We start from the raw sequence: 27,412 nt of genomic DNA on the forward strand, positions 1-27,412 counted from the left end.
CATCGACCACTCCGCCCTGAACAAGTTTGTGCAACAGAATCCGTTCAGGATGGAGAGACACCAGATGCGGTCAGACAGGCAATAAGATCAAAGGACTTTGTGTGTATGCTGGACCTAAAGGAAATGCATACTTCCAGATCCCAGTCCATCTGTCATCAAGGAAGTATTTGAGGATCATTGTAAAAAACCGATGATACCAGTTCAAGGTGCTATGGTCTAGCCTGTTGACAGCACCTCAGGTTTTCACAAGGGTCTTTCCCATGGTATTTACCTGGGCCCACAGGATCGGCATTCGTCTATTAAGATACCTTGACAATTGGCTGACCCTAGCAGACTTAGTGATGACCCTTCTCCAACACTAAGACAGACTCCTAAAGAGTTTTGTCACGATCAGGGGATTGTGGTAAATTTCGAGGCCATGGTATTGACCTGGGCCCACAGGATTATTGGCATTCATCTATTGAGATACCTGGACGACTGGCTGATCCTAACAGACTTGGTGAAAACTCTCTTCAAGACAGACTCTTCAAGTGTAGTTACAATCTGGGATTGTGGTAAATCTCGAGAAATCCTCTAAAGAATAAGGAAGGTAGCAAATACCTTCTTACAATCTCTCTTCCAGCCCAGCAGAGTTCAAGTCTCATAGGTCACCTATCCTTCCTGGAGCATATAGAACTTCCCGTTCAGCAACAGAGTCTAAAGAATAAGGAAGGTAGCAAATACCTTCTTACAATCTCTCTTCCAGCCCAGCAGAGTTCAAGTCTCATAGGTCACCTATCCTTCCTGGAGCGTCCGTTACACAACGGTCGGCTCCAAATATGATTTCTCCAATGGCACTTTTAGTCCAATTGGGCCCAGCACCAGAACCCACTGGACTTGTTGGTTCCCATGGGACCCAAGGTTAAGGCGGACCCGAGATGGCAGGTGACAGACAACCACCCTCGCACAGGGATAGATCTCTCCCCACCCCCTTGATGCTCATCTGCTGCATCACACAGCCTCTGAGTCTGAAAGATTTCACCACGTACACTTGGAAATGAGGGCAGCCTTTTTGGCCCCCGCAACAGTTTCATCAGTTCCTGGCAGGTTACTTCTATGGTGGTGGCTTACGTAAACAAGCAAGTCACTACCTTTTTTAAGCACATTTGCCATCTAGCAGTGGAGATAATAAGATGGGCATAAGACAATATTCCCTATCAGCTCGCTTCATTCCGGGCAAAAGGAATGTGCTCGCAGACAATCTGAGAAGAGCGACTCGGATAGTGGGCTCAGAGTGGTCTTGGAATCATCTAAAAGCCAGCAAAGTCCTAACTATGTGGGGTTTCCTGACGGTGGACCTTTTTGCAACATCACTGAACATTAAGCTCCTGCTGAACTGCTCCCCGGTGCCGGATCCCCAGGCTCTGTGTCAAGATGCATAAGAGTGCTCAACCAAGCAAGATCATCCACTAACTTAACAATGACCCTCATCCATCACGTTGAATGGTTCACGGACCTTCTTCGGCTGCTAATAGAAGTCCCGAGAGAACTCCCTCTACGTCACAATCTACTCGGATAACCACATGTAAAGATCTATCTCAAGCCGTAGAGTTCCTTCGTCCTCATGCTTGAAGGTTATCCAGCATCTTGCAAAGAGGACTTTTGCAACACGTGAAAAAGATGTCTGGACTTGTTGGCCCGACCAACCTGCGAAGGAGTTACCTCACTCACAGGGATGGTGGCGCGTTGACTGACATCACGTGTAGGAACATCAACGCGTACACGAGCTGGAGTGCTGGATACAGGTAATAAGGGTCTTTCAACAAGGCTGCTTCAATACGAGGGGAAATGGCAGGCCCAATTCTTAAGTTTCTGCGATCAGGAACACAGAGAGACTTTCAATGCTCGGATTGGAGATACTCCCAAGAGTAGAAAGATCTCTGGATAATCAGACATGTAAGGTTCTTCTCTCAGCACACTTGAAGGCGATTGATTGATTTGGAGTTTACTGGCATCCTAACCTTGGAGGTCTATTCATAATAGGATAATCATGGACGACTGAGGGTACCGAGATTGAATCTTGCTCTGGGAATGCAAGTATTGGCTCCAGTTCTTACTGTATATTATCAACACTGGGTGATAAAACATTAACAAAGTTGTCATGGCCGTCGCCGTCCGTGATTGAAGCCTCAGTGGGCTCCTGACACAAAGGACCTGGCTGGGGGATAACTCATTTCCTGCCCTTGATGGCAGAAGATGGAGAACAATCTCTCTTAGTTCGTTCCTTGTAACGAGAATAATATCTCTCCCACTGGGAGGACAGCCACTTCCTAATGTATTCACATGGTTATTCCACTGAACATCTCTTACTGCGACAAGGACAAACGGTGCGGATTAACCTCTACCCGACTCATGAAGGTGCCACAGGGATGTCCATCACACCCTGGGCATGAATGCATAACATTCGGCTTGCTAGCTATAATGCACTCACTCTTAACTCACAGATGATAGAAACGCAAGGGACTGTGAATAATTGACACGCACAAGCACAAGTACAATAAGAGTATGCAAGGCTGAATGCAAATGTCTAATTGTAGAGAGGAAGTGATGATACGTCCTCTTAACTTCCCAACAGGAGTGTAACAAAGAGCATTATGAAAAGGTGCCCTGTGGTTCCTTAACAACTGTAGTATGATGCAATCAAATCCTTTTTCTTTGATTGTCTGGTCGTAGAGAAAACAAGACTAGACTACCCACATAAATAAATGACTAAGAAGTTTGTATCCTCGTAAGAAAAAATCAAATTTAATTAAAAATACGGACTTCAAGTAGATACCCAATAGGATTTGCACTTTATACACACTGGTACACTTTGCAATCATCAATAGTTTAACGAGAAAATGTTAGGAGGATAAATGGAGTGATAATGGACCTAATTACATTACTGTATGTAAATAAAAAAAAAAAACTATTAGACATAATAAAGATGTATCCAAGAACCAATGAGTGTTACATTCTTATGAATGCAAATAAGTATAATACTTTTAATCATAACCAATATTAATAAATTGATTGATAAATCCTCATTTCATTTAATTAAGGAAAATAAGGCTACTGACCTTGTATTCCTGATGTAAATCTGTATCATAAGCTGTCAAGATCACTTGACTTTCCCACAGTGACCTTGAAGATTACAAAACTTAGTGCATTTATGGACACAGTCTTGAGTATCTGTGTAAAATTTCAGCCTCATTAGGTGCTTTGCAACATAAACTTGCATTTTACGAAACTAAGTTGACTTATTTATCTGTAGACAAACATTTTTAGCATCTTCACCTCGTCCAATGAAAAGAAATACTATGCAAGTGTGTTTGTTTATTGTTTACCAAGTAATCCTCACTGCCTTCATATGCCATAAACGTAATCATACCTAAAGTGGGGAGATAGAAATCGATATTCACAAACGAAAATTTTTCATATTGAAAGGGAAAATAGCTTCCAGTATCTAAATAAATACAAATTTAATATAAGTACTTACTTGAGAGTAGAGGAAATTACAAGAGAATAAGGACAGTAAATAATTATATTGTACATGAATTTCCCATAAAATACACCGATGTACTGTACTCAATACTCATAACAACATGACTTAAACCCTATACAGATCTCAACTTACTATATTCATAATGTATAAAATATTCACATAATAGCCTAAGAGAAATAAAGGTATTACTGTTCTTATACTATTAAGAATTTTCACTAACATGCTAATAGGATTTTTTATTTACAAATTATAAAAAGTTGAGCAAAAAAATAAGAGTAATCTCACTATTCCGGACAAAATGGGATATGCCATTTCGAAAAATGAAAATGTGTAGGATATATTAACCCGAAAGCCGGTGGTTATATTATCATAAAATTTTAATATTTAATAAACGCATTAGACTAGCCTGATGTATGATCAAGTAGAATAGATTATTAACAATAATAATTATTAAAGACATACTGTACATAGGTATTTCCTTTTCTGATGGTTATTTGTGGCTAAATATGAATTTCAAAATGAAAATTAGAAACAAGCTATAACTATGATGAAGAATGGCAGGACTCTTGTAACAACGAAAGAGAATTAATCCCTAATGACCCGTAACAACGAAAGAGAATTAATCCCTAATATCCCGTAACAACGAAAGAGAATTAATCCCCAACGACCCTAAGTAACACTGTTGTAGTCATGCAAAGAAAAGGAAACAATTTTAGTGGCATTACTCCCATAGATAATTGGGCACAAACAAATTGAATATGCTTCCAAGACCAAATTTCTACAAATCTAGATGAGAATTGAAAGTAATGTGTACTGACATATTAAAGAAGTATTGTGAATGATATGGTCTCCATCACTTTCCTCATGAAATATGTCCCTTTCCCATTTACTGGCGGATTGCAGTAATGAAGAGAAAAAGATAATCAGAATAGAAAAAAAATTCATTATAAAATTAATGCCACTAAGGCAGCAATTACTTTTAATAAAACTTGTTTAGAAGAGGGTCTACAGTACTCCAAAAATACACATTCATATATCTAGCCTAAGATTGGCTCTGAGAATAAAACCCTTTTTGGCACCTTATCTGTGACATTAACCTGAATACTGCAACTTTGCAGTCAATCCTTTAAATACAATTAATACAAGTTTTTGCCTATGATGTACACGTTTACACAAGAAGAGTAATTAATATTATTCTTATACAATCACAAATTCAGGAAAATTATCTCACCTTTAGGTAGTAGGTTACCCAGGGCACCACCCACCAATTGAAATACTACTGCTAGCGTTATTGGGTCCTTTGACTGGCCAGACAGTACTACATTGGTTACTTCTCTCTTGTTACGGTTTCCCTACACAAACCGAATAGTCTGGCCGTTTCTTTACATATTCTCCTCGGTCCTCAATCATCTGACAACCGAGATTACCAAACAATTCTTCTTCGCTCAAGTGGTTAACTACTGCACTGCAATTGTTCAGTGGCTACTTTCAAGTTTATGTGGCTAAGCGTTAGGTTATGGGATGTACGAGAATGGAGGGTGGTGCCTGTTTGAATAGTTCAGTTTAAATACTTGAGTTCTGTTGTTGCAGCAAATGGTCAGAGAGGGAATGAAAGATGTAAATTGTTGGGAGCAGTGAAGGAAAGTAGTAAAAGGTTAGGGATGAAAGTTAAGAGAGTTATGTATAAGAAAAGTGACAGTACCAACTGTGATGTATGGATCGGATTAGTGGGGAGACAGAAATTGAATGTGTTCAAGATGAAGTGTCTGAGGAGTATGAATGGTGTATCTTGATTAGATAGTTATGAATGAAGTAGTGAGGGTGAGAATTAGTGTGAGAAATGAATTAGCAGCTTGCGTGGATATGAATATATTACGTTGGTTTGGCCATTTAGTGTGGATGGAAAATTGTCGACTGCTGAAGACGGTGATGAATGCAAGAGTCGATGGGAGAAGAGGAAGATCAAGGTTTGGGTGGATGGATGAAGTGAAGACAGACCTAGGTGACAGGAGGATAGATATAAGAGGCAAAAGAACATGCTAGAAATAGGAATGAATGGCAAGAGATTGTGATGCAGTTCCAATAGGCTCTGCTGCTACCTCGGGTCATTTAGGTGACTGCTGGGGAAGAGGCAGCAGGGAAGTAAGCACATGAAGCTTCATTTGTGGTGGAAAAAGGGGGAGGATGAGCTGTGGTACTGTAACAATGCCAACCAAACTTGGCCAAGTCCCTCATCAGGGAAAAGGCAAAGAGGAACAATGAGAAAAATTGGAGAGGAACAATGAGAAAAAAAAAAAATACCGTTTTATTTCCTTTTTGATGTTGTTTACCCCCCAAAACTGGGGGAAGTGCCATAGCAGATAGATGCTAGTACTGGTATTCATATCTGAAGCACTGTAAATGTTGAGAAAATGTCTGTCAAACACATATGGTGTGACTTCCAAGACAAAGAAAGTGTCCTAAAGCTTGACATTGTGTGGTTAAAGTACAGTAACAAAAAATAGATGCAAATAGCCACACTAAGCCACTTTTTATTATAAAATAGTTGTGTATTTATTAAATACGGTTGGAAAATTGGTCCATGGTGAACTTAAAGAAGTTGAAAGCTAGGTAAGAAAATAAAACAGGGTAAGGATTAAAAATGATGGGCAAAATGAAATATAGCTCTGAGCTGAAGGGGCCTGCAAAGAACCTTTGTTTGATTTACTGTCACACAACATACACTAAACAATACCCCAAAGTGAACTAAGGTACTATGACTCCCTAAATTGCCTCAATCTACAATCCTTATAGGTAAGCAAACATGAAGATTTTAACAGATTTACTGTGCAGATGAAGAACCAGAAACCATGTATAAAAAACTTAATTTTAATGAATTTTGTAACTTCAAATTAGAATTAGAAATACAATATATGGGTCCAACTGTCTATTTACTGCCATTTACTTTGCAATACTTCAAAACTGATGAAATCTGTACATCAAAACACTTCAGCATAAGCATGCTAGATAATTGTTCTTAATTGAGACACTCCACCTTGTTTTGTAATTTCTCAGAACTAAACATGTTATAGCCTTTCACCAACTACTAAAAATCATACACATGACCCTATTAAATACCATTATGTATAAATGAAAATACAAAAGAAAAGACAGTGTAGACAGTTTCAAAACCAGACGCAATTCTGAACAGTAAACTTAGTTGGTCTTACCTTTTCTCTGGGCCCAGATGGTGCCATCTTCCCAAAATAGTAATTCTGTCTTTAACATGTAAAAAAAGCAGAGGGGGTACAGCCTGAATAAAATAGAAAAAGATAGCTAGACATCTGGTCAATAAGACCCGTGCTAATTTGTAGCGGAAACAAGAAAATTTATGAAAATGTCAAGACCTATGGCCAGAAAACAAAGGGAACATAATGCTGAGATTGAAAAAGTTACAAACATGTACTTTGACTTAAAAATAATCTGGGATCTCAAAGAATGAAATGATTTTAACAAGTGACTAAAATCCTGCACAAGCATATTTACGTTCAAATTACGACCACTTTCTCTTGGCCTGGATGTTAGGAGATGTTTTCACTGTGGAGGTGAGGTTATGTGTAATGGAAGAAATTGTGATAAATTTCAATATTTGTATGGTTTTTATTTCAAATACCATATGTTTTCCAAAATGCCTTCAACTTATTGAAAATAAATCTTTAATTGTACTCATATTTCTATATTAAACAGGATAATGCATATATTTTTTAGTGCAACAATGTCCGAGTCATGTCGTTATCCTATCAATTTTGAACACCCTCCATCTTTACTGTTTTATTACCTGTAATATTTTTACATGCCTTTCAATATAGACTTTTCAATAAATTTTAACCCGTTATTGTATAAACTGTTCTCTATTCCAATCATTTTCTTTCTTTTTCCTATTTCGTTATTAACTAGATGTTTTCAAAATTCATATTATCCACAAATTACCCGGAATTCTAATATTAGAGGTCTGAGTTAGTGAGATTTTAAATAAATTAACCCAAAGTCAGATGATAGAATCAAACTTGATAAATGTACAAAAATATGGGGTATAACCTATGCTTTGCAATATACAGTACTTACAAAAGGAGTTTGTAATCCTTTACAACCTTATGGAATAAGCCTCCAATAATCAACAACTGAGGATACACAAGTAGACACCAATCTAAAATATCATTCGAACGATAAAAAAGGTGTTATTTATAATGCTCGATAGTTGGAGGTTCAACTTTTATGTCCTGTGGAACGATAATAGTAGTGTTGTGATAAGGTTCGGTCTCTATCGTTTCCCCTTCTACATACTGATCATACTGTTCTATTGGCTGGTAGTAATAGACTTCTGTTATTGTTCCATCTTCTTGCTGGATAATTTCATGGACCTGTTGGTTTTCTAAAACACCTTCAAGAGATATTGACTGTTCCTGAAATGAAACCAAAATTAGATCAGACTTTCCTCTAGTAGCTGAAGGATAAATTATTGATTCATCTGTACAGTACTGAACTGCAAAGTGATAATATTGTACTGCAACTACAGAACTGTTACATAACAGCTCCCATTAGACATCCGAAAGATTGAAGATATTAAGTCTTTAAAGAGGAAACTGGACACTTTCTTGTTCTGTGAGTGCTTCGATAGTGTCGATTTAACAATAGACGAGCAATATGCACTGTGAAATGTTGAATGCTTTCAAACGAACATGATAAGATTACTGTGGAGGTCCTGTATTGAGTAGGGCTCCCCTGCTGAACAGGAACAAAAAAAAAACTGCCCTTGAAGTGAGTAAAGTAACTAACTATGGACTACTATTCTTCGCAATAAATCATTACATACACTGTACATAAAAACACAACTAATTTGAAACTTACCGCACTGCCCGACTTTTCCACTCGCAATTGGTCATTTTTTAGCTGGTCTTGGTAAGTTTTCTCACGATGGAGTTGCTGATTTTCCAAAGTTAGATGGTAAGTTGCAGCATTCAGTTCTGCCTGCGGGTCACTGTGTTTCCGTCGTCTTCCTCTCTTTGGTTTGTTCTCATCATCAGTATGAATAGATATCGTGGGTTCCATATAAACCAGCTTATTTCTTTCTTCTTCCTGTTCAGATCTGAAAAGAATATGAAAATAAAAACAAAAAGGGTACTATTAGCATAACAGTATTAAATCATATCCTGTAGCTACAGAGCCACATTTATATATTCAAAAGGCTCACTTAAAGAATTTGTCCTTAAATCAGATATATCAAATTTTAAAAGTAATTTGTATTTTTCCTAGTCATACAAAGCTGAGACCTTTAATGAAGGAGATAACTTCGGCGCAAGCTAGAATCAGTCATTGAAATTGATAACAAGCAGTTATCCAACTGGCGAAGGAGCGGGGCAAAGCCCTCCCCCTCCTCACAGTCAGTTTTCTATTCAATTTTGCTACTTCGACTCAGGACTGAGGGGTGGTTTGAGGAGGGATGTTATACTAAAGGTTTGTATGTCTACGAAAATACCTATCTATTCATCATAAGAGATGCTACAACTAATAGGACTAGGGGTTTACATTATGTACCATACCAAAATCAAAGAAAACCCTTCCCAGAAGGAAAAATGTCAGCCAAATAGAATACTAGGTTAGCATTAGATTCACCAACGGCGAATACTAGACATATAAGTAATGGGTTAGCATTAGATTCAGCATCCCCCATGCAAGGAGATATACTTCTTTGGTTTCAAAGAATGGAGCTCCGAAGTACTTACCAGCATCTAGTCCGACCAGCTTGTAGCTTCAACCGCTGACCCTAATAGAGGGATAGACGACTGAAGGAAAAGAGCTAGTTATACTACATTCATTTCCGATATGTCAAACAGCATTACAATAGAGAAGATAAAATCTGTCCTCGTAAGGAGCTGGCCTTGCAACACACCGGATTAACCAGTCCCCACAGGTCCATGCATAAGGGTGTCAGGGACTTGTGGGTACAATCTTTGGGGTAGAAGGCAGTGAAGGTGGTCTCCCTCTTCCAGACACCCGCCTTCAACACTTGACCCACCAACAGGTTTCTTTTAAAATAGGGGTGGGGCTCTGATCCTGGCTGGCACCTTACCCATCTCATCAGCTAAGGTGTAACCTCTCTGGATCGTCTCACGAAGCCAGAAAAAGATAGTGTTCCTTGACACTTTTCTTGGACCTACCAGTGCTAACGAAAGTCTCCTACAATTCAAATAATACCGCAGAGACCTTACAGGACACAAGAGCATCTTGTCTTCATCACCACCTGATGCCTCCCAGTGGGAGAGACTTTAACCTGTGGTTTTGTGCAACCGGATTCTGAGCCTTCGACACAAACTTAGGCATAAAACTAAAGGACACCTCTCTTACCCACGAGCGTGGGTGAGTAAGTAAGAGAGACCGTACAACTCGCTCTCTTTGACGATACTAAGGCTTGCAAGAGGACAGTCTTGAGTCAGATCCCTGTCTGATAACCAGTTCAAGGGCTCAAACGGGATGTGCATAAGAGCTTTAAGGACCACGATGGGCAACACTGCTAGAAGCTCCTCACGAGCATAGACTATTCCCAGGGGGATGAGAGATCTATGCCCTCCAGCCGCAACTGAGATATGCTACTCTCAGTGAAGGAAGACACGGAAATCCACAATCTGCACTGTAGATACTCCAACCAGAGAAATATAGACATCTCTCGAAGACTTCCAGAGGTATCCAGACGTCTGTGCAATGCCTCACGAAAAGTCTTTTGCTCAAAAGAGATGCTAAACATTTTCCACCGGTGAAGAGACAACTCCACAGACTGGTACCTCTGCCACTGCGGCTGACAGAGAAGAGTGGATCAGGGGGTACTTCTCCAAGGGTTGTGGTGGCCTATTTGGTAATATCCCTGACTGGTGATGGCCAGACGGGGTTCCAGTCCCGATCAAACTTGTTAGTCCTTTTAGTGGCTGCAACCTCACCATCCTCAGTAGCCATTGCCTGGCCCTCCCTAGTCCTAGTTTGAAAGGAGAGGGACTAGGGTGCTGATCATATCTATATATGGTCAGTATCTATGGCATTGTCCTACTTGCTATGGCAATATCAATGTCCCCTACCTCTGCCATTCATGAGCGGCATTTAAAACCTCGAATAGAAGAGCAAGAAGATCGGGATAACATTCAATGTGTGGCATACTGGGAGCCACCAGGGTCATCCTGATTCCTGGTTTACAGAGGAAAGGTGTAGACATCCAGGTGATCCTAGGGGTGTTGGAAGGTGTCTTCGAACACTGCCCATGAGTCCGGAATGGGGGAGCAGTAGACGTGGAGCTTCCCCACAAAGCAAGAGGCCTTTCCACCAAAAGAGGATGTAGAGACCACTCCGCTCTTATTGGATGTATCTGCTAGGACATTCCTTTTGCCAGGAATGTACCTTGCTATTAACTCTACATGAAACACCGCCCAGACTTGTATCTACTTCGTAAACTCCAGCGGGGCGTAAAACCGTGCCCCTTGCTTTTTAATGTTATGCCACAACCAAGAGCCTCCTAAAACATTCTTGGAATGCTTGCAGGCCTAGGAGGGTCACTTGTATTTTGAGGACATTGATGTGCAGATGCCTGTCCTCCTTGGGCCACACTCCTGATATGACCAGGTCATCAAGGTGTGCACTTCACCCCTCCTTCAAGGCATCTGAGAACAGATGCAGATCCAGAGGTGAGAAATCGAGTGGGACTCCCCTGGTGTGGTTCTTTTCATCAAGCCATCAGGCCAGCACCAAATGAAACTACCTCGGACAGAAATAGTCCCAAAACTTGCCTGAGTTTGCTGATGTGATTGTCAATTTGAAATATTCTCTCTGCTGCTGAATCTGTAAGCATGCCCAGATACTTAACCCTCTGGTTGAGTATGAGATTTAACTTCTCCCAGTTTACCCCAATCCCTAAATCGTGGCAAAGTGCAAAAAGACGATCTCGATCCTGAAGCAACAGGCTCTACGACGAAGCCCAAGCAGCTACCGTGATGCACACCCAAGTGAACAAATGGGTAGCCATACACAGTCCGAAAGACAGTCTTGAACTGGTACACCGTACCATTGAGAGAGAAGCGAAGGTACTTTTGAAAGGTCTGATACATCCTTCAGCTATAATGATGGAAGACAGCAGAGACCTTATTTTTCAATCCTGAACTTCATTTGACAAACAAACTTGTTCAGCAAAGGAAGGTTGATAACCAGTCTCCAGCCTCTGTCACCTGGTTAAGAGCAAATTGTAAAACATTTAAGAAAATGAGGAAAATAGCTACCCCTAGTTAACCAGTGAATAATAAATGGCAGCTGTTCAAAGGGAAACAAATGCAGTAACAGTAGCCAAGAACTGAAACAACAAGGCGCCATCATAAAATACTTTCAGCAGGTGAAGAAAAGATGCCACTCTCTTTGTATCCTCAGTTTCACAACAGATAAATAAACAGATAAATAAGAAATAATCCAACTCCACAATATACATACACAGTGCCACAAATTCCCATCAGGCTAGTTAAAAGTATTCTTGAAATGTCTGAATAGCATGATAATAAAGACCAAAATTTTAACTTGATGGGTATTTGTAAAACAAGCACTATGTACCTATTACAATTCATATATGAAAGACTGATGAAATTAGTTCACTTACCTGAACTGCACTTGTTGAATAGGTAGTGAATTTCGAACCGCATTATAGATGTTTCGCAATTGTTCTTCTAGCTGGTTAAGATAGTCTTCACTATCTGTCTGGACAACTAATTCTGTTATTTCTCTGACTAGTGCCGCACACCGGTACTGCAAAATACTTTTGCCCTCAAGTCGCATTTCCTGTTTTACCTGTTCGATGGTTACAAAAACATTTAAATTAAAATCAATAAAATGTAATTGTATATCCTCAGGCAGACAGATTCTAAAAGATTAAAAAGTAAAATAAACTTCAATAAGTATTCTACAATTTTACCATAAATTTAAAAAAATTTCTAACACATTAACATAAATAAAATTGTAGAATATTTCATAGTTCTAGAAAAAACTTCAAAGTTCAAGACAAGACTTCAAGTTGTAATACAGTACAGCATTTCATTAAGTAACAAATCCTTGATCAAATCAGCAAGGAATGGCTTTTAACCTCTGCCTAACAGTTATTACCGAATAAGAAATCTTTCATAGAACTTAATGTAAAAATGTGTAAAAATACCATAAAATCAAGTACTTAAAAAAACATGTTACTATACACTTGACCAAATTCCCACTGATCAGTTACAATTTGCCAGACTTGTTGCTGAAACTAAATAGCGAATTTGAAATCATATTACTCCCAAGAGAAATTTACAGCTTACAATATGCCATACACAGTATAATATAGCCAATACCAAATGTTTTCAACAGCGTTTCAACCCAACTACATTGATTTCAGTTCCCTTGTAGTGTTCCACTGGATCTCTTACTGTTGAAATTTCTAATTTCTTTAGCTTTGTCTTGTTACACATAAAAAATGTATTAAAGAATAAATCCATCCACCCAGCCCTTTGTGCCTATAAAAGGGATTTTGACGAAGGAAAAATCTATTTCTGGGCGAGGAACCTGTGTCGCCCACTGAAATGCTCCTCTAGCACCATTTCTAAGGCATAATTCTTGCTGAATATACCAGAGAAAAAAGAGATGCATGGAATGCCAGGAATAAACCTAGCTCGCTCACTCTTTGAGTGTCGGTATAGAAAACTGGGGCGTGATTGAACCACGACCATAGGTCCTTCACCAATTAGACCTCTCCTTCATCAACATCCCCTGGAACAACGAGGTGCCGTCCTACACCCGTCCGCTACCTCCTACTACGACTATCCCTCTCCACCCCCATCCTCATTCCTCAACAGCACCTGCGTTGGTCAGACGTGTTTTATTTTGCTCTGTGTTGTTTTGTGTTCTTTATGAAAACACCAAACCTTGAATATTGTTTCAAACAAAAATTTAAGTAAAAATACCAGCGAAATCTGTGACCTTGGGCTACAGCAAAGAACCTCAGACCAAGGACAAAATATAGCTGGCCTTAAGAGGTGACACAACTTTTAACCTCATTACAATTAAATCAACACAATAAGGTAATCCCTTTCCATACCACAGCTCTTCCTCTTTACATCGTGAGTTCTGAGGAAAGGCAAGTTTTATATTTTTCAGTTTAATTATTTTTTAATGAAATAGTAATTTTAGGGCTTATGAAATCTTAAATTCATTTCTGTATCTACTTCGTGGTTTTTCAGCTATAGCATGGGGGGCTCGGAACGTATCACTCGCATTAGCCGAGGAGTTACTATACAGCATAAAGATTTTATAATATACAGTTATCAAGAGAGAAATAGTGAATGAACGACTGAACTGACAGAGGGATAAACTGAAGTGATTACTATATGACATCCATATGTAACAAGTTCTAATGATGAAAAAATGACATGATATACAAACAGGACAAGAAATAAAATTTACTTTGATTTATAATTAAAACCTGTCACATTGTATATTTTTCTTGGCTTCTTCTAAGCTAGCAATCTTGACATAGATTGTGATATAGTCTTATGCATTCAAGCTGCACATACCGTGCCACATTGTACGGTTCAAGATGTTCAGTCCTTCGATGGATTTGCCAAAGATTACCAAGAAAATTTTTTACCCTACTACTTTCAGCTCTAAACTCCTGAAGGAGCATTTATAAAATGTAAATCGCAAAGCCATTTACAACCTAAACCTTCAATATGTATGCAAATAAAATTTCTATTTTATGTGCAATACACAGTACAGTGCTACAAATTATACAGCACTCACATCTAGTCTGGAAATAAAATCTTGAAGATTCACTGTAGACTAATGAACAATAGTGTGGTAAGGAGTGTACATATACATATTGGATAGAGATGTCATTTCAAACAACCAGAAAGTTTTTCTTTTGGATGACAACAGTAACGTATAATTGTTGAAATTCTCGTCTGATATGCTCTCTGAAAGAGTTGATTATGACGGAAAACTGCTCATTATTACATTATTAGAGTTCACCCGCAGCTGAGTCACATATTTTGTATACAGGGGGTCCTCGGGTTACGACGCTGATCCGTTCTTAAGACGCGGTGTAACCCGAATTTCCGTGTAAGTCGGAACACCATAAATATACGTACTGTACTGTACTGTAAAGTATTACTGTATACTGTACTATAATAAAATGTATCAAATGACATAAAAACAATATTAGAAAAAGAGAAAACAATTCCTTACCACATGAATTAAAGTAAATATCAATAAAAAAAGAAAACAATTCCTTACCACATGAATTAAAGTAAATATCAATAAAAAAAGAAAACAATTCCTTACCACATGAATTAAAGTAAATATCAATAAAAAAAAGAAAACAATTCCTTACCACATGAATTAAAGTAAATATCAATAAAAAAAGAAAACAATTCCTTACCACATGAATTAAAGTAAATATCAATAAAAAAAAAGAAAACAATTCCTTACCACATGAATTAAAGTAAATATCAATAAAAAAAGAAAACAATTCCTTACCACATGAATTAAAGTAAATATCAATAAAAAAAAAAAAACAATTCCTTACCACATGAATTAAAGTAAATATCAATAAAAAAAGAAAACAATTCCTTACCACATGAATTAAAGTAAATATCAATAAAAAAAAAAAGAAAACAATTCCTTACCACATGAATTAAAGTAAATATCAATAAAAAAAAAAAAGAGAACAATTCCTTACCTTATTCCTATGGTTGGCTTGCACACTGGAAGGGATGTTGCAAGGGACGGAGAGACTGGTTTATTGTGGAGAGGAAGGTGCAGAAGATGCTGGAGAAACTGGGGCAGGTGAATCAGGATTCTCTGGAAGTGAGACAGAAGATGCTGGAGAAGCTGGGGCAGGCGAGTCTGGAGGTGAAGAGCCTACAAGAGGTGGTGGAGAAGCTGGAGAAGCAGAGGCAGCTGAGGTTGATGGCAGAGGCTCTGTAGCAATAGAGGCAGCTGAGGTTGATGGTAGAGGCTCTGTTGCAGGCAAATCTGGAGTAGTAGAGGCAGCTGATGTAGAGGGTGCAGTTCTCTCTACTTTCTTAAAATACCGCTCCAGGTTAGACTGGACAGAGAGGATCCTCTTCTCATCCAAAATCTCCTTATAACACTGCAGTAAGTCCATGACACCTCTGGAAACCCTGGTGAACCTGTCCATGTTGGGATCTTGAGCCTCGAAAGTTGCCAATGCTTGTTGTATCTCGGCAAAACCTTTTGACAAGCCCTGCCTTGTGAAAGCCTTAGGGTCTGGGGTGGGGGCTTCTTCCTCTTCCTCTATGATCTGCTTCTCCAGTTGTATCAAGTCCCCAGCAGATAACTCCTCTCCATGAGATTCTAGCAGCTCCGTAACATCATCAACCTCCATCTCCAAATCGGTTTCCTTACTCAGGGCAACAATGTTCTTGATAACATGGTCAACTGTGTCCTCAAACCCATGAAAATCATTAACAAATTAAGGACATAGCTTCCTCCAAACACCATTCATGTTTGTAACCTTCATCTCCTCCCAGGAATCATCCCCACTAGCAGCTTCACCTTGCACTTTAAGATTATGGTAATTGGCCCGTGCCTTAAATCGCATAAACCAACCCCTACTAGCCGAAAACTCTTCACTTTCACTTTCTCCCCCCCTTTCTTTTTTCAACGCTTCAAACAACCTTTTAGCCTTCTCTTGAATAACCATTAAGCTCACTGGAATACGCCGTTGATTTTGATCTTCCAACCAAAGCACTAATAACCTTTCCATTTCGATAATTAAACCACTACGCTGTTTCGTTATCACTGTTGCTTTCATTGGAGCAGATCCTTTTACGTGTTCAACAATGCGCTCCTTATCTTTAAGGATAGTAGCCACGGTCGAACGGCTAAGGCCAAGCGATCGGCCAATGTTCGTTGGCGTTTCACCGTTTTTAGACCGCTTAATAATGTCTAATTTCACTTCCATGGTGATGGCCTTCCTTTTCTTCGATGCACTACCATCAGAAGAATCTGCCTTGCGCTTTGGAGCCATAATGAAGGGCAAAAAGTTCAAAAAAACGATCAAACACGTGAGAGAAAGAACAGGCAATCACAACCAAAAATGGCGTATGAGTGGAACTGAGCGACGCCGTCTTCCTCGCCCACAACCACCGCAAAGCGTATTCATCCACCGCGCGCTAGAAACTAGTTCGCAATTGTTTACGTCGCTTACGACGCTAACGGTGTAAGACGGAACGACGCTTAATATTATTTTTATATTTTTATGGGGCGCGTTCATAACGGCGAAACCGCGTAAGTCGGGACCGTCGTAACCCGAGGACCTACTGTACCCTTCATTCTATACATTCCAAAAAGGTTAACCAAAGAAATTGGAAAGGGGCCTGCTCCACCACAACCCCATTTCCCAAACCCTTAACTGTTGTAGTTGGAATTAAAGAGTATTCGAGATCCTTGCTGGGTAAATACTCAGTGGACCATCGATCATAGCAAATCCTTCCACTCACAATGAAAGGAGAAAGATGTCCTTATCTTTCAAGCCTTTTGCAAAATAAATCCCCAGCAGACAAATAGAACAATTGACAGTGCCTTAAGTCCCACCCCAATCAGCAAACTAGTCACTATGGTAGTGACAACACTCATTACTCAACTTAGACTTGGCCGAGTTATAGCATCCATCTCGGAAATTTGATTTTCCTTTCATTCATCTGTAATAAGAAAGTTAATTGAAAACCTCAGTTATTTCTATATCACTCAGGAGAAGGGTAGTATATCTCCCCTCCCTCCCAAAATACCACAGCCAAATATCTGAAAAAGAAATAGGATCATAAAATGACTAAAACCTTCCCTTAACTATTGTAAATCGTTGGTCTTCAATGACACATGATAGCGTCACCCTCTTATTCCCCAGTTACATCGTAGCTGACCTTATCGTTTACCAAGACAATAAGTGTGGAAAAGACAACCCATTAATGTGAGCCCACCAAGTCTTCAAATACGAAAATATTTCCTATGGGAAGAATTCAACTGTTAATATTCAACAAGCAAAAAGATTTACCCCTTTCCTTCACTAGCATATAGATAATCAACCTTCAAGGGTAGGTAAGGGAAAGGTGTCATACTAGATAAGCCCTCTCCTACACAACTCTGTAGCAGAACCTGTGGCTTAAAAGTCACTCGTGTGAAAGATGTTGCTAACCATATTTGAGTCAATTGTAACCCTGTCCTCTCCCACACATACCCATATAAGATAAATCTCTCTGTAAGGCTCAGGACAAACCTTCCTGAAAATCTACAGAGATATTTGCCATACATTCTTTGGTTCTGGAACTCTAATCAAGTTCCTAAGCTTCACACAATTGAAACAAAGCAACAATTACCTTGTACATGGCATTCTGAATATCAGAAGGAGTTGGGTTATATCGTCGATACATAGCAGGGGGTGGTTCACCCAGAGGAAATAACTCTTCCTCCACGAAAACTGCAATTGCAGCTTGCATCATCTTCACAGTGGATACCCCTTGTCTAGTAAGTTCATACATTTTCTGCAGAACTCTTGGATCCACCGGTTCTTTTGTTCTATATTTTGTATTCTGTAAAATAAAGAAATTATAGTTAGTTACATTGGTCTCAGTGCATGTATAGTTATCCCTAAGCATTTGGGGATTATGTAACAAGATATCTGTGAATGCAAAAAATAAATCAGGAAGTACTGCTCTTATATAACATTAGTAGACCTCCTATTTTCTTAATCAGTACAATTAAAGAAAAACAGTATACAGTATATATCTTTATAAAAATAAGTAAAAAACAATTTGTATTTTTCCTAGCTACATGAACCTGAGTCCTTTAAGATAGGGATAGGTCTTCAACAGCATTAGAATGGCCATTGTGTTGTTAATAAGTAAGTTTGGAAATGACTGTTTGTACAAAGGATGAAGCCCTGTCAGGTGGTTGAGGTGGAAAATTCAATCTAATGGACTTTGGTTTGTTATTGCTATGAAACATGTAAATAAATTTCAAAATCTATTATTTGTTCCTACACATATACAAACCTTTCATCCTTTAAAATTAGGAGAAGCACTCATTGGTGGAAGGAAGTCCACTAGAACCAAACTAAAAAGTTCATTTCTTACCCGGAAGCCGTCCTTTCTGATCCCAAAAGGGAGCAAAGAAGGTGACCAACAACCTAACAGTTAATCATAGGAATGCAGATGTTAGAGCCTCAGCCAGTATTGGCTCAAAAGGAAACCAGTACTATCTACTTAGCAAGAAGATGGCATCAGCAGTGTCAAACCAGCCACATCAATAAAAAAAGTTTAGTAAGACACAACACCCTTCCCCTTGCCAGAAGGATGGACAAGATGCAAGAAAGATGCTCTATCGTGTAATTCATTTGCATTAGACATCCCTTCAAAAGAGGAACAAGAGAATTATGCCAAATGTGCAACCTTAGAGGGAAAGTATACCAAGTCTTGTGAGGGAGCTAGGAGTGCTACACAACTACTGTACTGAGCAGCCACCCCAGAGCCCAAGGTAAAGGGGTCCAAGGGTCTTGGGGCAACATCTGTAAGGTACACAGAGCCAATGGTGATCAAACACCTTCGGCTCCAAGTATGCTAACAAATAAAACAGAATACTACTGAAAGGGCTATAGTCAAACCAAAATGACTAGGAACATAAAATACATTTGGGAAGTTGCCCCTTTTCCCAGATTTCTTTCATGAATCTTATCCGGAGACCTAATGTTGTCAGCACACTGTAAATTAATTGTCAAATCAAGCAGAAAAAAGGAAAGGCATACGCATCCAGATTGTTAAAAAAAAAGGCCTTGAACATGTGCAATTATCTGGAACAAGGGAGCAGAACACCAGGTATTTTCTGTTTGGCTGTGTCGTGAAATAGACAATCACTGGTAATCTCCAAGGAGCAAGATGCCTTTATGCGGTGAGTGGATATAAGGACCACTCCGAACCTACAACCTGCCAATTGGGACCGAGTATATCTGCTACTACATTCTTTTTGCCTTTGACCGCTCTACAATACTGTCCACTGCTCAGATGTGCACCTGCTTCGTCAAATCACAAAGACTGTACTATACAAGATAATCCCTCCTTGCTTGTAGTTCTTCATCAGCATTAATGAGTGCCCTATCAAACTCGCTTGTAATGCCCGGAACTCTGCTCGCACGTACAACTGACTGATATGCAGGTGTTTTTCCTCTAAGACCTCAAACTTGAAATGGCTTGGTTCTCCAAGTGTGTGGCACCCCACCCCTCCATAGATCCCTCTGATAACAGGAGCCTCTCTGGAGGTAGGGAGCTGAGTAAAACTCCCTTGGTGAGATTTTCATCATTCAGCTACCATGAAAGATTGTCCCATACCTCCCATTCCACTGGAACAAGGTAGGATAGGATCCTGACCACACTCTAGACACCACTGTAGTGATCATTGATGGAGACGCCCATGAGGAACAATTTTCTCTAATGAACACAAGATATTGCCACAGTTGAGAAAAAGTTCTCACACAAATAATAATAATAATAATAATAATAATAATAATGAGAATTTAAGCATGGTTATGCTACCTCTGAGCCTGCTGAGGGAAGATTCTCACTAATGCCAGGTCTATCAGCATCCGATGGCACTTCATTTCCTGATTGGGCGTGAGACAATACTTTTCCAAATTTACCATGACCACCAGATTAATATTAAGGGAAAGTAGTTAATCTGGATTCTGAAGCAACAGCACCTTGGAAGAGGCCAAGACCTAATAGTCTTCAAGATACTATATCTTGACACACATCCCGTTCATGTGGGCCAAAGGTGAGACCAGGGTGAATACTCCCATGTTCAACTGGTACACATCTCCCTCAAGGATGAAGCCAAAGTACTCTCTGGAAAACTTCTGCTAAAGCCAGAGCTTTCAGAAATTTGAAGGGCCAACTCTGGAATGTCAAAGGTGTGCAAGTGAGAGGAGGTCGTAGATCTTTAAAAGGTAGGCAGTATCCGACCCAAGGGACTTCTATTACCAAATGCTCAGTTCTATGTTGCTGCAACATTGCCCAATGGCATGACAGGCATCCCCTACTTGCAACAGCTAAAGGAGGGGACTACCAACTTCAGTGTCACATTCCTACCTACTTATCCCTACTGGCCCTCTAGAACCAGACTTTTCTAAAGGAAGAAGCAACTGGAGGTCCCAATTGAGCTTTGGAGGCAACTGGAGCTTTCATCAAAACTAATCTTGACCAAAGGTCTCGCTGCAGCTAACTTTGAATGGCCTGGATCCCTGAAGGTAATTGCATGGTGGATGAGGGAATCACGGCTCGCGTTCCTTCACTTTTTCCCAGTTGCCTTCATGTCATTTTGAAGAAAGAGAAATACAGTCTCCAGTTCCAGGGCATTCCTCAACAACGACATCACCTCCTGTCCAACTTCTCCAGTTGGCCCATTGGTTAGACAACATGTATGCCATGAAGGACACCACAGGAAAGAACTGATGACATGATCACACTTCCTACCTCAAAAATGAGTGGAAGCATCTCTAGTGACCCAAGAGTCAGAAGGAGAACAATCACAAAGTGCTTGAGTATGTATTACCAATCTCAATGAGAACAATCACAAGGAAACTGAGGATTGTATTTCTGATCTTGCTCATGCGAGGGAATATCTCATTGCTTGTAAAAAACAACGGAGGCCTATCACTGGTTCTCTTCTTTTTGTTTTCAAAGTCTCTCCCTTCAGTACCGAAGTATTATAGGGAGAAAAACAGAATTGTACCTTGAGTGTCCAGGAGAAAGCAGAAGAGAGGGCTAAAACCTTTCATCCTGTCAGAGTGTTTGTGCTTGGTCAGGAACAAGATCGATCACCAGTAACAGGCATGTACTCTCCTGTACCATGCAAAGAGGCACCCTCCCTGGTACGGTCTCTCTCTAGCATAAGAAGGAAGCGATCGGTAAGAGTCTCAAGCAACTCCTTTCGATCTGTCATACTGCTTCATCAATAATGACTTCTTAAAAGCAGCAGCGTCAGAAGAATCAGATGAAAAAAAGGTTGACTAGGAGGTAAAAGAGAAGAAGCACCCACAAGTCTTCTTCTAGCCAGCTTTTTATGAGGTCAAGGTCTTGGAGACCATTAACAACATTCCTACACAAAAGGAGGCCACAGGGGCTTCTTCAACAGCAGACCAGGCCACACCAGCAGGTGCCACACCCCCTATTGCCTCCACAGATGTTGCAGGAGAGGGTATAGTCTCGGCAGGGAAAGCCTCAAATCCTGATGGTGGCCAAAAAATTCAGCAGCTTTCCTGCTATAGGATCACCAGCATTCCCCATGGAAGGCCAAAACTTCCTTACCTCCAGGTTGCCGTCATTGTCAGTCTGCGCAGCTAAAGGAAGCCATCAAGGAAAAGGCAGAGGAGTATAACCTTAATGAGAAAAGGTGATATTTCCACTTTCCTTCAAGATTGGCCTTAGGTCAGGCCAAGGTCTGCTCTCGCCCATAAATTCCTCCAGAGGACCCAGCTGTTGAGGGAACCTGAGAAAGACAGCAAGTCAAGGAACACTGGAAGAAAAGGAGCTAGAAAGTGTCCTTATTAGCTTTCATCTTTTTTGGGGAGGGCAAACTGCACTCACTGCTGAAGAACCCATGACTTGCACTCACCACATAAGGATGACTGCGAAACAGTCAAGTACCTTGCACAAAGATAACAAGAGGTCAATAGCAGGTTTGAACAAAGACCTGCCACACTTTTCACTGGGCTTACCTAGACATAGCTGCACGGTTTTATACTTTTCCATTTATTCTAGAAAGAGAAAAATAAATAATTTAAATACAGTAGTAAAAAATTTTGAGAGGCAGCTAGAGCAAGTCCTTACTGCTTACTGTCAAATTCAAAACTGGTAGTCTTGCTGACTGATAGCTATGCAGGGCTTCCCAGACACTGCCTCTAAACAGTATGATTGCCACAGCAACCAAGAGTGAAGTGTGGATTGAGCCTCAGGCTCCAACGCACCTACCCAGAGCAAGTGGGAACAGGAAAATCATACAATGTTGTCAAACCCACATGATTTCCTTAATTTTGGTTTATCAAAATAGCAATGTTGTGAAACCATATGAATGACGAGGGTTTGTGTTCACGTAGGAACAAACATATTTCAGAGCAATCATCTTTATAAGAGTAATGTATAAAAAAAGAAATATTGTAAAATATAATTCTTAAACTAATAGGTAGTACTGTAAGAACATTGAATCCTTAATAAAAATTCACAAATATACAAGAAAATAAACCCATATCTATTGAGGATTCTAGATATAACAAGCAGTAACATTGTTATGAGATATCAGTTATACAACTGTGAGATATCACTGTTAATCTCATACTAAAGCAGACAGCGTTAGAGAAAGATATGGTGACTAGTGCCTGAATCTCAAATACTGAGAGACTAGGAATATTTTGGATAGGACAAGGAACAGCTGATAAGAAAAGTAGCATGAAGAAGCTCTAAAGGAAAATACAGTATTGGATAAAGAGCATTAATGAAGAAGGCAACTAGATGTGAATTTGAATAAGAAAGTAAACAAAACAATGGACAGGGCAGAACCAATTTCATATCTAACCTTGAAAAATTAATATCTAACTCAAAATATTAATGATGAAGATGATGACAATATTGATTGTCCTTATTATCAAACAGTATGATTATCAGTCTGGTTTACCTTGGGACGTTTCTTTTTCTTTACCACAGAAACTGGTTCAGCAGGGATAGAGTTTGAAACCGCATTTTCTGTAACCTGAGCACATGCTTCTTCCTTCACCTGAAAATCAAAAAAGTGTAGCTGTAGCAGCAGAGAAATCAACCATATCATCATCATAACACACATTCACATAAAGTTCCTTATTGGATTGTTTATGGATCTTAATGTAAGTTTATTTTACAGGAGGTTGTGAAGTTAACTTATGGCGCCTTGATCTTCTCCCCTAACTTATGTCTCATACAGCTATCTAAATATGCTTCCATTGATTAACTCTGCTGATCTACACATTGTACTATACCATTCTTGGTTCGTTATTTCTCTTTTGTGTCACAAATCTATCAATCATAGAGTCCTTATTTACAGTTTTGAATATTTTCAGACTCATTGTTTCATCCTGCAATAACAAGAAGTCAAGCAGCTAAAAGCTTCTTATCTAAGCATGAGTACTTTGAACCCCAGGTAGTTATTAAACATCCCTCTCCTTCTTTTGTATATCTCTAAAACATTTTGAAAGGCTTTCATTACTGCTGAAGTTTTGAAAGAATTAAAAACTTTTGTATAGTCTATAAATGCCCTACATAGTGGTATGTCATATTCAATTGCTTTTCCAGTAACTGGCTAATAACTTAAATATAGTCAATTGTTGAATACTGCTTCTGAAACCTTCCTGCTACAGTGAACCCTCGTTTATCGCGGTAGATAGGTTCCAGACGCGGGCGCGATAGGTGAAAATCCGCGAAGTAGTGACAGCATATTTACCTATTTATTTAACATGTATATTCGGACTTTTAAAACCTTCCCTTGTACGTAGTACTGTTAACAAACCACCCTTTAATGTACAGAACACTTAATGCATGTACTACAGCACCCTAAACTAAAACAAGCACAAATATTAAAGGCGATTTTATATCATGTGTTTCCTAAACACCTAAAAAGCACGATAAAAAATGGCAACCAATGTTTTGTTTACGTTCATCTCTGATCATAATGAAGAAACAAACTCATTTAGTGTACACATATATGTATAGGTTAGTTTTTGCATCGATTATATTGATTATACAGTACTGTATGTTGATTTTTTTATTACCAATGTTTTAGTTTACGTATTTTTCTTAGGACTTCCAAAAGAAATCTTTTTCTTTATGACGCCGCCTGAAACGACGGCGTGTACGCTCAGTAAACAACCACGCTCAGAACAAACAAGGCATTTAACGCGCATGATGATAGTGATAAATAATGATACAGTACATACAGTATTTACAGTAAAAGCATTTACAAAATATGTTACCTTACAAATATAAATTATACAGTACTTGTACGTAGCAAAGCAGGAAAACAATTTGAGAGAGAGAGAGAGAGAGAGAGAGAGAGAGAGAGAGAGAGAGAGAGAGAGAGAGAGAGAGAGAGAGAGAGAGAGAGAGAGAGAGAGAGAGAGAGATTGTTTTACGTACGAATGTAAATTTTAAACAAAAAAAATATGATAGGTTACAACATGTAGACTTTTAAAACCTTCCCTTTAACTTAATGCATACAGTACGTACATTACTAAACTATAAAACAGGTTAAAGTAAAAAATAAAGATTGTTACTGTACTCACCACAAAAGAAGTTCAAGAAAAACTTGAATGACGATGGCGATGAATTTGCTGCACAGTAGAAATGATGATGATGAAGCTGATGATGTGTTCTACTGTGCAGTCAATGATAGTATTTTACGTCTCTTCAGACGGAGGTGTCTTTTCCTGGGACACCTCTTCAACTTCTTCCTGGGAAACTTCTTCAATTTCTTCCGAAGGCGTACTAGCAGGAGGAACTGGCTCTTTTTTGCGAGGCTGGAAGAACATTGTGATCGGAAGTTGTTGCCGCTGCTTCTTTTTTCGATCCAAGAGCATCCTGTAGGGAGTCATGATGTCATCGACCTTATTTGAGAATTGCATCGAGCGAACCATATCCTCGTCCCACTCTTGTAACATTTCTTTCGCCTCCTTCATATGGTTGCAGAACTTGGCAAGCCGTTCTAATGTTAAGCCCGTTTCTTCGACATTTTCTTGGGTCTCTTCCTGGGTACCCTCACTCTCTTCCTCACTTGCCGATTTCGTCAGGTCTTCGAGGTCTGCGTCAGTTAGGGGCTGGGAATGGCAGTCCAACAACTCGTCGACGTCTTCAGTCGTCATGTCGCCAAACCCGTCACCTCCAATTATGGCAGCCAACTGCACAGATTTCCGTATTGCAGAGTGTTGGATTTCCGACGGAGTAAATCCCTTGTCGTCGTAAACAATATCAGGCCACAGCTTCTTCCAGCTCGCATTCACGGTTGCAGGTTTCATCTCTTGAAGTGCCTTTTGAATATTCTGCAGGCACGTGGCTATGGTGTACTGCCGCCAGTACGCCTTCAAGTTGAAATCTTCATCCTCGTCATCTTGGGCAGCATCCACACACGCAACGAGGTCCGCCAAGGTATTCTTCGTGTAGAGGGCCTTGAACGCCCTGATAACCCCCTGGTCCATCGGTTGAATTAATGACGTGGTGTTGGGTGGCAGGAACTCAACCTGAACGCCCTCACGCGACAGGTCAGTTGCGTGTCCACCAGCGTTATCCATAAGGAGAAGGATCTTGAATGGCAAGCCCTTCTCTAAGAGATATTCATGGACTTGCGGGATGAAACACTGGTGGAACCAGTTGGAGGTCAGCATCTTCGTAATCCATGCTTTTTGATTATGCATCCAGTACACGGGAAGGAGATTCTTATTTTTATTTTTCAAAGCGCGAGGATTTTTCGACTTATAAATAAGCCCCGCCTTTAACAAAAATCCAGCAGCATTGCCACACATCACGAGGGTAACGCGATCCTTGAATGCCTTAAAGCCAGAGGCTTTGGCTTCCTCTTTGAACAGGAAAGTTCGCGACGGCATTCTCTTCCAAAACAAGCCGGTTTCATCCATATTAAACACTTGTTCCGGCTTGTATCCACCTTCAGCGATAATGTTCTTGAAAGTCTGGTTCACGTAAGTTTCAGCAGCGGCAGTGTCAGCGGAAGCAGACTCCCCATGCAGGGAAACGCTTTTCAGGGCGAAGCGTTTCTGAAACTTCGCGAACCATCCTTTGCTTGCGGAAAAACGTTTCTGAGGCTGGGAATCAGTGGATGTCCCTGGTTGAGGATCATCTGCATCATCATCATCTTCAGCATGGTTGCCGTCGTCGTCTTTAGGTTCCTTTGCAGCAAAATTCTCATATAAGCTCAAAGCCTTTGTTTGGATGGTGTTCGTATCCAACGCTATGTTCTTCTTCCGGCAGTCGGCAATCCACACAGCTAAAGCACCTTCCATGCGTACGATCGTTTTATTACGCGTTGTAACGACTCGCTTCGCTGATCTGCTAAAGGTGATTGCAGCAGTCTTTCTAATGTTCGCCTCGTCCTTTTTGATATAGCGAACGGTGGATTCGTTGATGCCAAAATGGCGGCCGGCGGCCGCGTAACTTCTACCATCTTTTAACATGTCGAGAAGCGTAACCTTCTCAGCTATCGTCATCATCCTTCGGTGGCGTTTAGGCTCACTACCAGCCTTACTAGAAGCAGAACGCTTGGGAGGCATTGTACAGTAGGATTTAACAGAAAGTTCAACAAAAAGTTCAACTTAAAACAGTCGCACACAGCACAGATTAAACTTCACAAACTTAAGAACGTCTACTCAGCAATACGCGGAAAGAGAAAGTGAACGATCCAGCCCCGCGAGAACTTTGATGCTGCGGGTAGAACATGCGGGCAAAACACCAATCACAGGCTAGATAACAAAACTTGAGTTTTGATTCGTCATCTATCAGCGCTTGAACCAATCACAACCCGTCTTACAGTACTATGGTGCGTTGGTTACTCATAGAAGATGCCCCACGCATAATGAACGTACGTAGATTAAGTACAATACCGTAATAATAATAAATAATGATAATAATACTGTACAGTAATAATAATAATAATAATGATTAATAATAATAACAATAATAATTTTATTAACAACAACAACAATAATAATAATAATAACAATAATAATAAAAATTTACGTACGCTATTTTACGCCTCTCTCTC

The 27,412-nt window shown here is 39.8% G+C and overlaps 1 protein-coding gene across 3 annotated transcripts in view; it reads right to left on the reverse strand.

Annotated features, from left to right (window-relative positions):
* Window positions 1-3,548: 3,548 nt before the first annotated feature.
* LOC137641395 (uncharacterized) overlaps window positions 3,549-27,412 on the reverse strand; it is an 89,959-nt gene continuing 66,095 nt past the window's right edge. For all 3 annotated transcript variants that reach the window (XM_068373915.1, XM_068373917.1, XM_068373914.1), the window contains exons 5-9: window positions 23,291-23,389; window positions 17,950-18,162; window positions 12,186-12,373; window positions 8,411-8,648; window positions 3,549-7,965 (exon numbers count right to left, since the gene is read on the reverse strand). In XM_068373915.1, coding sequence (XP_068230016.1) covers window positions 7,741-7,965; window positions 8,411-8,648; window positions 12,186-12,373; window positions 17,950-18,162; window positions 23,291-23,389 — 963 coding nt within the window. In that variant the 3' untranslated portion in view covers window positions 3,549-7,740. The remainder of the gene's footprint in view (window positions 7,966-8,410; window positions 8,649-12,185; window positions 12,374-17,949; window positions 18,163-23,290; window positions 23,390-27,412) is intronic.

The sequence above is a fragment of the Palaemon carinicauda genome, chromosome 5, assembly GCF_036898095.1.
Source record: "Palaemon carinicauda isolate YSFRI2023 chromosome 5, ASM3689809v2, whole genome shotgun sequence".
In the NCBI taxonomy this organism is placed as follows: Eukaryota; Metazoa; Arthropoda; class Malacostraca; order Decapoda; family Palaemonidae; genus Palaemon; species Palaemon carinicauda.